The 13,756-nt window shown below is 48.5% G+C and overlaps 1 protein-coding gene across 6 annotated transcripts in view; it reads left to right on the forward strand.

The window, feature by feature from the left end:
• Positions 1–13,756, forward strand: part of Znf185 (zinc finger protein 185 with LIM domain) — a 67,167-nt gene that overhangs the window by 23,073 nt on the left and 30,338 nt on the right. For all 6 annotated transcript variants that reach the window (XM_029561819.1, XM_029561818.1, XM_017797254.2 and 3 more), the window contains 4 exons: positions 4,057–4,143; positions 6,052–6,156; positions 6,836–6,940; positions 10,171–10,257. In XM_029561819.1, the coding sequence (XP_029417679.1) occupies positions 4,057–4,143; positions 6,052–6,156; positions 6,836–6,940; positions 10,171–10,257 (384 nt within the window). The remainder of the gene's footprint in view (positions 1–4,056; positions 4,144–6,051; positions 6,157–6,835; positions 6,941–10,170; positions 10,258–13,756) is intronic.

The raw sequence follows: 13,756 nt of genomic DNA on the forward strand, positions 1-13,756 counted from the left end.
CTTATCTGTGTCCCCTTAAAGCTTGCATTCCTGAGCCTCCCAGAGGCGCACCATTCATTCTAAGGTACATAACCGGAGGAAAAGTACCCCCCTTAAGTTAAGGTTTGAGAGGCTGTCCATGCAGCAGTTGTCTGCTATCATTAACCTTGCTCCTGGTCATCCTCTAAGTTAGCCAGGTTCACCCGACCTAGCAGCAGTCCCCACAGTCTCCCAGACTGCTCACAGATGCCTTCTTTGCCACTGTGTGTGGGGGTAGAGGCCACGTATCTTGGGTGATTTGAGCCAAGTGCATGCTGAGTGTGCCTAGCTCCTCCTGGAACCAGGAGCCCAGGTGGGTATCAGCTAATTCTGGACTATGAGTTTGTCACATCATTTCTCATTGGCCTGGTTGGCCAGGCCTACCGACCAGGGAAGGCCTGGTAGTGGACTGACAGCACAGGACAGGTTAAATGTTGCCTGTCTCACTCCAGGCAGGGCTGCGCTTTGCCCTGGTTTCTGATCCCCGAGTGTCCAGGCAGAAACTGGCACTCTCTTGTCAATGCCTCCCTGTGCTTTGCCCTGAATGGTGCTATGCCTGACAGGAAGTGCACTTGCCCGGCCACTGCTGCTGAAAGCACCTGCCTGGATCAAGCACTTGGCTCAGACCATGGTCTGCTAAGGGCTACACTCCTATGGCACCCTGGAAAAACCCCAAAACCAGAAGGGAAGAGGGTCCATCCCCACAAGTCAGTTCCTCAGTCCCCAGTGCCTCTTCTGGCTCTCCGGATGCCACTGCCGACCCCCAACTCAAGCTCTACAACCATTTATAGACCCATGCCCACTGTCGTGTTGACCCTCTTTGTCTGATTCTCCCCATCAGAACATTGGTCCATAAGGACCTCAGAAGACTTGGAAACGAAGATCTCAGAGCTCCCATGAGGTGTTATGTAGGGGCTCAGTGATTGATGGGAGTAGGGCCAACACAGCCAACTGCCACAGAGTTGGCGGCTTAAATGGTGGAAACTTACTTTCTCACAGTTCTAGAGGCTGGAAGTCCAAGATCAACATGTGGACAGAATTTTCTTGAGGCCTCTCTCCTTCACTTATAGATGTTTTCTTCATGCGTCTGCACAAATCTCGTGCGTGTGTGTGTGTGTGTGTGTGTGTGTGTGCGCGCCTGTGTCTGTGTCTGTGTCTGTGTCGGAACACCAGCTAGACAAGGACCCATTGTACTGTTTAAAACCCTCATCTCCACACATACTCCATATGGTTCTGAGGCACTGGTGGTTATGCTGTCAAGATATGAATTCTCAGGACACAAATCAGTCTATAATAGATTGCATTTCTCGTTTCTCTGTACTGATCTTGAAAAATAGGAGTGAATGCTTTTGAATGCCTTTTAAGAGATAACGTAGGTAGAGAATTAGGATTGTGCTCTATTAAGCATCCGAGGGGCACTTTAAAATTTTTATTTATATTTTATGTGTATGAGTGTTTTGTGTGCATGTATGTAACTGTACCCATGTTGTGCAATGCCAGTGGAGGGCAGAAGAGGGTGTCACATCTCCTAGACCTGCAGTTATGAGAGAAACATGTGCTTCAGGAAATTCCTTCAGCTGTTTTTCTTGGGGGGGTGTAGTAGGTACATATGTACAAGTATGTGCTTGTGAATGTGTGTGAGCTTGTGTGTGGAAGTCAAAGGATACCACTGAGTGTCGTGCCTCAGGAGCCTGTCCACCTTGTGTCTTTCTCTCTCTCTCTCTCTCTCTCTCTCTCTCTCTCTCTCTCTCCTTTCTATCTCTTCCCCCTCCCTCTCCCTTCTTCCCTTCTTTCCTTCCTTCCTTTCCTTCTTTCCTTCTTTCTTTTTGGTCTTTTTGAGACCGGGTCTCCCTGTAGCCCCAGCTGGCCTGGAACTCACTATGTAGGCCAGGCTGGCCTCAAACTCACAGAGATCCGCCTGCCTCTGCCTCCCAAGTGCTGGTATTAAAGGCATGTGCCATCTTGCCCAGTCTGCCTTGTTTTGTTGAGACAGGGTGTCTCATTGGCCTGGGGCTTCCCCCATTTAGGCTAGGCTGGTTATCCAGCGAGCCCCAGGGATCTGCCTGTCTCTGCCCCATCGCTGGGTTCTAGAGATTGAATTGGGTTCCTCATGATTACACAACACTCTCTCCCCTTTGTTCACTTCCTGTCACATAAATGCTTTAACAAAGTGCTACAGGTTGAATTAGCAACATACCTCAGAGTTTGGGGGTTGGAAGGGCAGATGAAGGTCCTGGAGTGCTCAGCCTGGCAAAGGACAAAGAGGTCACAGTCTTCAGGCCTGTGAAGAGCCTCCCTAGAAAGCGGGACTAGGGCCAGTGTACAGAATAGTCTACAGGCCAGAGTTATCTCACACAGGGAAGCCCCTACTAAGAAGGACGGACACTTTACCATCAGAAGCATGCAGAAGGGCTGGGCAGAAAACTGGAGACTTAGAGACATATCTAAACTCCTAAAAGAGGTGCAGCTTGCTTTTTCTGATAGCTCTTGCTTCAGATTCTTTGATCACAAAATATTATTTCTTAAGGTGAAATAAGGCCTCTGGCTGGCCCTGGGTCTGCAGAGCCTTCTCTTACCCTACTGCATCAGGTGCTGCCATGGACCAGGCAGCCATCAGCAGTCCTCTCGTGCTCAGCCCCTGTCAACCTAGCTGTCTGAAAAGGCCAAACTCTGAGTCCTGACAAGACTCCATAAGGCAAAGTAGGAGAGTGAGAGGGGAGTAGCCCAGGCACAGCCCTACCAAGGCTATGTTCTTCCTATCTGGTCCTGCTCTGCCTGCCTCAGGTACAGTCCAAAGGTTCCTTCTCAGAGCTCTTACCATCCCTGGCTTGAGTTTCTCCCCATCAGTGGTGTTCATGCTCTGGTTCTACCTTGTCAGATCAGGGCCAGGCCCCTGGGTTCTGATCTTGGACGGTGACCGAATCATGCTGCCTGGCAGAGTAGTTGAGGATCAGTGAGGAAGAGCACAGTTTCTGGCACAAGACATAATCCTGGTTTTGCCCTTTATTGGGTGACCTTGAGGAAGTATCTTTAGATCTCTGTGCCTCAGTTTCCTCAGGTGCCAAGTAGGGAAGGCAGCAATACCCGCTTCCAGGCCTGTCTACCACATGGTATTCATTTGGGATATGCATCTAAGTGTTCAGTGCAGTACTTGGGTGCTGCTGTTGCTTGCCCTCCACTATAGGATTACTGACCCACAGTCCAACAGGATGCCAGAAAAGATGACTATTGCCACCTACTGGCATTTAGAGGAAATGTGGTTAGGGACAGTGAACAGGACCACCCTGCACTCCAGTGCCCCCATCCCCACCTCCCACCAGGATGTGCCATGTTCCCTTTGGTACAGGTTACTGCCACTCTCATTCTCCAGAGTTGGCTGGGGCCACAGTGGGTGTTTCCTAATCCATTTGGGCCTGGTTTTGTGTTTGAAGGCCTTCCAGGCTGTGCAGCTTTCCAGAATTTCTGTAGCCTCTCAGCCCAGTGGAAAACTTCGAATTGGACTCAAGCTGCCTGTGGCTGAGGGTCTGTAGGGTTGGCACTGTGGAATTGGCAGAGCTGTTATGGGGCTGCAAGGGAGGAAAGACTTGAAAGATCCTGTATGCATTTGGTTGGGCTGCTGCAACAAGAAACTGGGTGACTTGAAACAATAGAACTAGACCCTTTCACGATTCTTCAGGCTAGAAGTCTGTGGTCAAGGTATTGGCACACTCATGCTCTTTCTCTAGCTCTGAGGGAGAATCTATTCAAGGCCTTTCAGGAATTTCTTGACGCTTCTTGGCTTGGGGTTGTGTCAAGCCTTTGAGTCTCTGCCTACGTCTTCGCATGGCCTTCTCCCTAGTGTGTGCCTATGTCTAAATTCCCCTCTTCTCATAAGGGCACAGTCTGTCTTCATGAAGTACATGGACATGCCATGTACCAAAAAGGGGGTGCAGATGGGTCAGGGTGTCACACTGCATGAGGCACTTGAGGGTGCTAACGCAGCAGGAAAGAAGAAATGTTTCCTACCAGCAACTCCCCAGTCTCTCCTTTGGCCTACAGCTTGAGAACTGAGGAGACTGTCTGCCTGCAGATCACAACTCCCAGAGCCGGACTCCGCCTGGTGGCCCCAGACCTGGAAGCCATGAGGTGTGTGGGCTCTCTGTTGTTGTCCTGTCTCTCTGTATACCTTTCTAGAGATGAGTGGAGAGGCAGGATGCAGCCTATGACTTACGGGGAGCTGGCTCAACCCCTGGGGATGACTGGTTGGTAGGAGACATGGCCAACCTGAGTTCTCCATCACCCTCATTCTTTTATTCCAGTCATTGTGAAATAAGCATTTGGTGTTTGTGAGGCCAGCAGCCTGGTACTTGGACCCAGTGCTGATAGGCTCCCTGGGTCAGTGTTTTTGACTGACGAAGTAGCTCGATGCCAACCTGAACAAGATTAGCTTATAATGTTGACCACACCATGTGCCCTGAATACCGAGGAAGTAACAGGACTGGTTAGCTGTGCTGGGTGAGAACAATGGGTCTATGTAGCCCCCTGAAACCATGGGTGCAGTTGCCTTGCATGTGGGGGTGGGGAAGCCCTGGGAACTGGGTTGGATTAATGGGTTTGCCTCCATAGTTCATAATGTTGCAGTGCCCCGTGCTTGAGAGAATAGACAAAGGGGCCAGATTCAGGAAGAAGCCCAGCACCCATCCTGAGGGAGGCAGGAGGTTAGTCAGGGGCTGGGGGCTGGGCCCAGTGGAAGCCAGGGTGATACTGAGAAAGAAGATGGACCCCTATATTATGGTCTTCAGAGTCTGAAGAAGGAGGCAGGTGTGTATACACAAGATAATCTGTCTGTTCTTAGAGCAGTGGGAGTCAAGGGAAGGCTTCCTGAAAGTGTCAGTCAACATGAATCCACAGGGATCTCTGGGTCCTTTCGTTCTCTTCCTTGGCTCCTGCCTCTCTAATCCCACACATCCTTCTGTCTAATCTCTTTTAAAGACCTTCCACTCCCAGTGTCATTCCCTGAGTCCAGGCCTCCATCAGTCAATATTCTAGCTCTCTGCCACCTTGTCCTACTATCTGAATCTCCAGGCTGTCTTCCACATATCTACCTGGGAACATTTGGAGGTCATTAGCTCAAGTGACAGTTGGTGCCATAAAAGGAAAGTGGGTAGCCTAGCAGATGGTAGAGTAAGCAGACAGGGAAGAACACTGGCACACTAACATTCAAAGGAAAGAAGAGGTGGAAAAGGTGACAGAGGCCACGAACATGGGACCAGGGAGACAGAAGGTGTCACAGGCTTGAGGGAGGAGAGGTGGCAAGTCAGAGGGAGAGGCCAACTGGATTGGTAGTACTGCTGTCCCAAAATAATGATGGGACTGACTCTTAGAGTTGATAACATGGGGCTCCTTGATGACATCAAGGGTGACTGAGGAGTTAGGACCAGGGTCACACTAGGAGGGAGCATGGTCTCGAACTCTGGAGCCAGCTGTCTGGCTCCAGATTCTAGTCCTACTCTTTTTATTTATTTTTATGTGTACAAGTGTTTTGCCTGCATGCATGTAAGTGCACCATGCGTGTGCAAGCCTATGGAGGCCAGAAGATCTGCGTCAGATCTGCTGGAACTGAAATTACAGATGGTTGTTAACTGCCATATGAATGCTGGGCAACTGAGCTTGGGTCCTTTGCAAGAGCAGCCAGTGCTTTTAACTGCTGAGCATCCCTCCAGCCCCAGCTCTTACACTTTTTACTTGTGGAACTTGGAGCCCATCACTTAAGAGGCCTTTGGGGCACCAGGTAGCTCATCTGGAAAGTGGACATGGATGATAACATTGCCCATGTCTTTAAATTGATGTAGAGAGTTAATGTGTGGTAGGCACATTGGGGGTCAGTGGCCACCAGAAAGTTGAAAGTGTAGATTCTGGCCCCTAATCAATAATGACTAATAATGAAAATTTGGCTAGTCAGTCTGCACACTTTAAGTTCCTTAGAGATAGCTGACATTTAAGTGCCTGCATCAGTGTGTTGAGGAGTCATTAGGTCATCTCTCTTCTCTGTAGGTCTTCCTCAGGACACAAAGACAAGGAGGATCCCTGCTCCAGAGAGCTCGAGAGCGAGTCCGCTGGTGAGGACAACATCAAGAGTGCCAAGAGAGACTCCGAAAGGTAACTCATTGCAGGAAACAGACTCTTTATTCGCTACAGATAACTGGCTGTGCCCATAACTTGAAGTCCATGCACATTCAACTGGAGGGCATTCATGGAGGGTCCAAGGTCAGTAGCCAGACTAGGGGCCTGCATATCTGTATAGGGAGAGGGAGAAAAGGGAGAGGGGGGTTGAGCCTAGAGAGGGGCAAGACCCTAAGATTCCCCCAGGTAGCCAGTTGCACAGGCAGACCAACTACAGACCAGGCCTCTCACAGCCCTTGGTCCTCCCTGCCTTCTCATTTGGGAGCCCTGGGGCCCCCATTCTGGTCTCTGTTCCCTGGGAAGGAAGGAAGTGGCCCTGGATGAAATGGTGAGGCTTGTGTCTGCTCTCTCTGGCTTATTAGCACCCCAAAGGCCTTCTCTCTTGTTCTGGTGGCCACTGACCCCCAATATGCCTACCTTTCGCTGAGTTTCCACCTTGCTTTCTTTCCTCCATTCTTGTTCCTGGCTCATCAGTTTGAAAGAAACACAGAAATGCTTCCTGGCAGAGTCCACTTGGGCTTGATTTGGCTCTGATCAAAGCAGATTAAAGAGACGACCAAGGGTCCCTGCTTCTAGATCACGAGTCATGCTCCCAAGACATCTAAGCTAGATAAGGTCACAGCTCAATCGGAATCAACAAATGCTTGTCTTCCAGTATCAGGTCAACTACACAGTTGAATGATGGCAACCTTGGATCTGAAACCACAGGGTCTCCACCAGAATGTTTGGCTGCTGTGGACATCGGCTCAGAGGGAAAAGGGTAAGATGCTAGTGAGAAGCATTTCTTTCATATCCCTGATGACAGGCCAGACTCAAGGAGCCAAACTAGTTGGACTGCTGGGGGTGGAAATCTACCACACTTCTGTCCTTTACCACATCCGTTGCCCTTGGATTTTCTACTTCTTGGATTTACTTCTGTTTCAGTCTAGCCCTCCTCCCACTCCCCGATCACTGATTCTCAAGGCCCAACTCGAAGCTAAAGGCCCATCCTTCAGCAGAGACTGGCCTTAGGTATAATGAATGTGTAGAGAATGCAGAAGGGGCAAACTGCTGAATGACATAATGATGCGAGAATTTGTGCTTTCTTACTTCCTGGCTGAGCTCTGAAGACGAATTAGGAGGCTGTCTCTAATTTCTCCTTTCTCTAAAGAAGAAGAAGCCCCAAAGTCTCTTTTTCTTGCCCCACACTCTTCCCTGACCAGCTCTGTTGCAGCACAAGAAGGGTACCATACTCTCTGCCTCTGAAGCCACTGTCTCTGAGCAGGTCCAATGAAGGCCACTGGGCCAGGGATTCAATTCTTTCAGCCACCATTAATGCATCTTTTTGCTGCCTGTGCAGGCACCAGAATGCTCTTCCTGAAAATAAATCGGTACATTTCTCCCCTGCTTCAACCTCCCAATGGCTCTCCACTTTCTTGAACTGAAGCCCAAACTTCTTTCCCCAACCCACATTGTCCTGCAGAGCAGCAGGGACTTAGATCCCCTATCTGGGTTTTTCTTTCTCCTGCCCCTCCCAACACTGCTGTAGACTAACTTAGTTTGCTGTTGGGTCCTGTAGAAGATTTCTGATGTTAGTGTCATTTGATCTCGCTCTGGGTGGCTTTCTCTTTCAATACTCATTTGTGTCATCCTTCCTGTTTATATACTTTTATGAAGCAAATTTGCTTCTTTAGAGTAAAGCTAAACCTCAAAATAATTTGCAAAATAGTGTGAAGAAATCTAGATTTGTAGGATGTTTAGTCCAGTCCTTCTGAGTTGTTTTACTTATACTAGTTTGACAATGAATTTTGTGTGTGTGTGTGTATGTGTGTGTGTGTGTGTGTGTATGCATGTGTATGCATGATCATGTGTGCGCATGCATGTGGAGGGCAGAGGTCAACCTCTGGTGTCATTCCCCAGGTGTCATCCACCTTGTGTTTTGAGACAGGGTCTCTCTTTAGGACCCGAGACTTGCCTATTAGGCTAGGCAGGCTGGCTAGGAAGCCCCAGGGATCTGCCTGTGTCTACCTCCCGTGTACATCACCACATCTGGCTTTCTTAAAAAATATTTTTATTATTTTTTGTGTATGAGTGTATTGCTTGCATGTGTGTAAATGTAACTGTGTCATGCAATGGCCATGGAGGTCAGAAGATGGTATCAGAGTTATAGACGGTTGTGTTAGCTGCCACGTGGGTGCTGGGAATTGAACCCAGGTCCTCTGCAAGAGCAGTCAGTGCTCTTAACTGCTGAGGCATCTCTCCAGACTATATCTGGCTTTTTTATTTACATGGGTTCTGAGGACTGAAGTCAGGTTCTCATGTTTCCGAGGCAAGCACTTTACAGTCTGAGCTATCTCTCCCAGCTGATGATTTTTTAAAAAATATTTTATTTATTATTTTTATTTTATGTGTATGAGTGTATTGCCTGCCTGTATGTGAGTGCACCTGTGCTGTGCAGTGCCGTGGAGGTCAGAAGAGGGCTTTGGATTCCCCTGGAACTGGAGTTAAGTATGATTTGTAGGCACCATGTAGGTGCTGGGAATTGAACCCTGGTCCTCTGCAAGAGCAGTCAGTGCTCTTAACCACTGAGCCATCTCTCCAGCCCCCAGCTGATGATTTTTAAGAAACTGCGTTACTATCTTTCCAGAGTATAGGCTGCTCCTCATGTAAACCCTCCTTTTCCATGCATTTGCATGAGTTTATTCGCTTATTGAATTTGGGTCTTGTGGTTATACAACTGACCGAAACAGGCTTGGGAGAAAATATGGGAGACTCTAAGAGAGTATACTGCCCATATGGGGAACAAAGGCTTGTACAGATCACGGGGTGCCTATGGATATCAGTCTGTCAAGGCTTAACTCTGGGGAGCTTGGGTAAGAGAGCTCTTCTAAACTACTGTCAGTTGGGTAGATACAGCTAGATTGTGAAGGGGCCCTGCTTCTCCCAGTGGCCACAGGGCTCAGTAAGAATGGGGAACATGTTAGCAGATGTTATGACCCAGGTGCTATCTGAAGTTCCTGTGTATGAATTGAGAACATTTATGAGACAGATGTGATTATCATTCCTAATTCACTGGCTGATAAAACTGAGGGCCAAAGAGGTCAGGCAGTGTGCCCAAGGTCTCACAGCCGTGAGGCAGCAAAGCTGTGATTTGAACCCAGTCTCAGGCATCAGGCTGTTTTGGGTTAGAAATGAGTCTCAAATCCCCAAGCATTCATGTGAACAGCTCCTCAGTGGCCCATCATCTGTCAGGACCAAGAGCAACTCTCTCAGAAGAGGGTCACAAAATTGTGAACTTGGACCAGGTGTGGCCTCTTTCCACAAGCTGGGCTCAGCTGCTAGCTTCACCCCTTTCCTGGATGGTCAGAATGTGCAAGGTGCCAGCTCTCACATCTATAAGCTTGGGCCAGTGACTATCCATTAAAGTTGCGGCCACCGATCCCATTACGAGGCACACTCCTCCCCAGCTCATTCTCAGATCTGATGCTTCAAGGGTCCCTTGTCTTCCCACCCCCACTCCATCAGCTGAGCACAGCATGACTGGAAGCCCGTGAGAGGCCTGGCCTACAACTACATTTCCCACATAGGAGGCACCGGAAGAGGGACAAGTCTGTTGGCCCAGAAATTCCGGTATCAACCTACATGAAGCTATGCAGGGTAGTGGTGGGAACCTGTGGCAAAAGGAAGGGCATCAGGAGGCCAAGCCAGGGAACAGATTCTGCTAGGAGGTCTCAGTAAACCTCTCCTGAATAGACTGTAGTATAGCTCACAGAGCAAGATTCAGGGAGTCAAATCCCAGGGACACCCAGCCAGCACTGTAGGGCTCAGTCTTAGGAAAACACTAGGCCAGGAAGGACAATGGCTTTAGTGGCACAAACCAGAGAGGCCAGTTTTTCTTTACTGGCAGACACAGTCCCCCACCCCTTACTGTAAGAAGGCAACTGGCAAAGCCATGGACCCCAGTCTCCTTTTGCCCGACGCTTCAGCAGAACTGTGTCCTTCTTCCCTCAGCTCCAGTAACACCCTGGATTTTGCTGTCCTGGTTGAAAACAAGGAAAGTGCGGCAAACCTGAAAGATGCAAATGCAGACTCCGATGGGTAAGCCATTAGCAGACAGGACTGACAATCTAGGGTCTGAGATGGAACTTGGGTGGCTATCAGGGTTTGGACAGGAAGGTGAGGCTGCACCTGTGAGCTAGCCTGAAGTACATGAAAGGCTGAAGACCTAGCTGGAACCCTTTGGCCTCTGCCTCTGGTGCTGGGAGCTTCCCATTAAATCCCATTACTTCCAGTGAGGAAGCACTCTGTAATCAGGAACTGTCACTTCAGTCAGCAAGCATTGGGATGGTTTTTTGCTGGAGGCTGGAGTATAGCACTACTTTCACAAAACTCTCATGCTACGGAGTAGACAAAGGCTGAGCCAGATTTGTAGAACAAATCATGCGATGGCAGGAGGAAGGGTCCTTGGGGAAGCTTGGGGGTGGTGGTTTTGAAGTTGTATCTTGAGATGTGACGAGTAATGCTTCCAGCAGTGAGAATAGAACAGAACAAGGGCTCAATAGTACTCTATTGGTCATTGTACATAGCTTGTGTGGCCAGTGACGGGGTCCTTGGGTGGGGAATAATGGACGGAGAGGTTTGTCAAAGTCCCATGATATTGTTCATGATCACAGTAAGAACTTCACCTCGGGACACTTACTGAGTGTGCAGCTCTTTTATAGGTCCAGAGGGCACTCAGTGAGATTTCCAGGTTCTTGTGTTCCAGAACAAAGAACTGAACCAGGACATAGTGCTAGAAATAGAGACAGTTGTTATTAAGAAAGAAGAGTACTCCCAAGAAGTAGGGGGCTGTGGGGATAGCCCAGTCATGAAGGCACTTCCATTGCAAGCACAAAGACCCGAGTTTAGTCTCCAGAACTCATAAAAATGCTTAAAATCCTACAACCGGGGAGGCAGACACATGAGGGTTCCTGGGGTCACTGGCCAGCTAGTCTAGCCTAATTGATGAACTCCAGCCCAATGAGAGGGCCTGTCTCAGAGGAGATGGCTGGTGTTCACAAGGATAACCCCTGCGGTTTTCCTCTAGCCTCCACATACATACATACACATACACATGCTCATCTTCACACTCATGTACATACGTATACATACATGTGCGCACACACAGATAATAAACTGGAAGTGCGGGTCAAGAGCTGGAAAAGGTCTGAGGCTCAAAAGTCACATGCCAGGAGAATCTTGATTCTTTATGGTCATTTATAAAAGCCCACCTTCTCCCACATTTGGAATTCATGGGATTTTCTCACTTGTGCTGTTTTACTACTAGTGGCCTATGGTATGTGTATGGGGGGCGGGGTTCAGTCTTCTAACATTAGTTTCTTTCACATTGTTAATCCTTATGCGTCTTTCTCCATGTCCAGTTCACCACAGCCCTGTCTCGTATAGTACTCTCCAGATTTATGTCTACTTTGTGCAAACAGCAGAGGCGAAGCCAGGTTCCCATGCCTCCTTGGAAGGACAGTGCTCTGAAGAGGATAGCTAGGGTTCTAAAATACAGAGATAGTGACCAGGAGGGATGCTAGTTAAATGAGTAGGGGTACAAGGTGAGACAGCTCAAGGGAGCAAAGAGAAAGAACCAGGCAAATGTAGAATGAGGGGAAACAGCTGAGTTTAAGGAACTGTAAACCTAATAATTCCATGGAGGCAGTGTACCTCATATGTTCCAAAGCACTGAGTGGCTGGAGCCTAATGAGAGGTCCACAGATGGAGCAGGGTCTCGTGCAGTATAACGAGACTTGATCATTCATCTTCTAAGTCAAAGAAGAGCTATGGTTTATGTATTTAAAGGTGAATGGGTGTTTGAATTTCTACACCACACTACTGTTGCCTTTTCGTTAAATCTAGCTTTAAACCATATTGTAAGAGGTGGGGTGGACAATGCATTTCTAAGTTACAGGTCTTGTTATCTATCCTCTTTTTTATTTATTTTTATTTTATGTGTATGTGTGTATTGCCTGCATGTAGGTAAGTGCACCTGTGTCGTGCAATGCTCGCAGAGGCCCGAAGAGGCCGTCGGATCCCTTGGGGCTGGAGTTAGGGACAGTTGTTAGCTGCCATGTGGGTGCTGGGATTCGAACCCGGGTCTTCTGCAAGAACAACTAGTGCTCTTAGCCACTGAGCCATCTCTCCAGCCCATATCTGTCCCTTTTTATGTTTTACATTGCACTAACAATTAGTATGCTGTGAAAAGAACAGCTGATGGTTATAGTATGGTGTTATATGCTGTCAGTATGTGCTTTACAGTCATCCTAAGCAACTCTGTGAGGTGTCTAAAATGAAACAAAAGAAAGGTTAAAATTATCCATAACCTTACATGTGGCAGAGCTGAGTCCTAAGGACAGGCTCAAAGAAAAACCTCCAGAGAAACTACAAAAAATGAATTGGGCAGGCACAGTGACATACCCTTTAATCCCAGCACTCTAGAGGTAAAGGCAGGCTGATCTCTATGAGATCACGACTAGCCTGTTCTACATAGCTAATTCCAGGCCAGTTGGGGTTACAGGGGGACACTATCTCAAAAAAGAGAGAAAAAAGCTAGTTGATGAAATTTGAGGTCCATTCTCAAGACCCATACACACCTTGCAGCTGGTGTATTGATCTGGTTTATGCTTCCTGAAACCCAGAAAGGATCGGGTTTCTCACTATGCAGATTGACAGGGGGGAAAACCTGGGTCCATTTTTGTGAGGTGCAGAGGTAGAAATAAAATCTAGATTTGACTAACCGTAGAGCCCAGGCTCTTCTTATATTTAAGAGTTTGAAAAATTAGTGGAAACATTCCTAGTAAGTGTTTCATAACTCTGGTTCTACTAAGTATCACCTCGGAAGTATTAAAAAACAATACACTTCCTGAGTGGCACATAGAAATTTGGACTTAATTTTCCTAGGCTGTGTCTCCACCACTGTTGTTAAGCTCTCGATTTTCAACGGTGGGCATATCCTGCCCACACTCCAATCCACTGCATCATCTCGTAATGCCTGGGGATATTTTAGGTTTTCACAATTGAGAGTGACTTCTAAAGGATAGGGTTTACGGACGCTGCTAAAATTTCTGTAGTACATTTGCTAGTGCCTGATCTATAGCACACAGCAGAATTATCCAGCCCAAAACAGTAGTACCATTAAGGTTGACAACCTCTCCTCTAGCGTGTATGCAGTCTCTTTGAGAACGCACGCTCAGGATGTAAAATACAAAAAGAGTGGACTGGATCTACTCAGACTGCTACATACAGGAGCGGCGGGTACAGCATGCATGCGCCTGCGCCTCTGCAACCGCTTCTGCAGCATACCTGAGTTGCGCATGCAGGTGCCTCACTGCGCTAAGCCTGCATGTTAGGCGCATGCGCACAAGTACGCCTGGGTCCTCGGCGCCAAGACCTGCACCCAGGTGAGAGTGCGCTTGCGCACGCGGCCATTTCCTGCAGCTGCAAGCGCTGGCCGAGGTGCCCACTGGGAAATGGGACATTTGGAAAAATGAAATGGCTGCTCAGGCGACTGTGGCGTCTCGGGGCCGGTCCTGACGCTGTGCCCGCTCCGGCC

Source organism: Nannospalax galili, unplaced genomic scaffold, assembly GCF_000622305.1.
Source record: "Nannospalax galili isolate Female #2095 unplaced genomic scaffold, S.galili_v1.0 scaffold513, whole genome shotgun sequence".
Lineage (NCBI taxonomy): Eukaryota > Metazoa > Chordata > Mammalia > Rodentia > Spalacidae > Nannospalax > Nannospalax galili.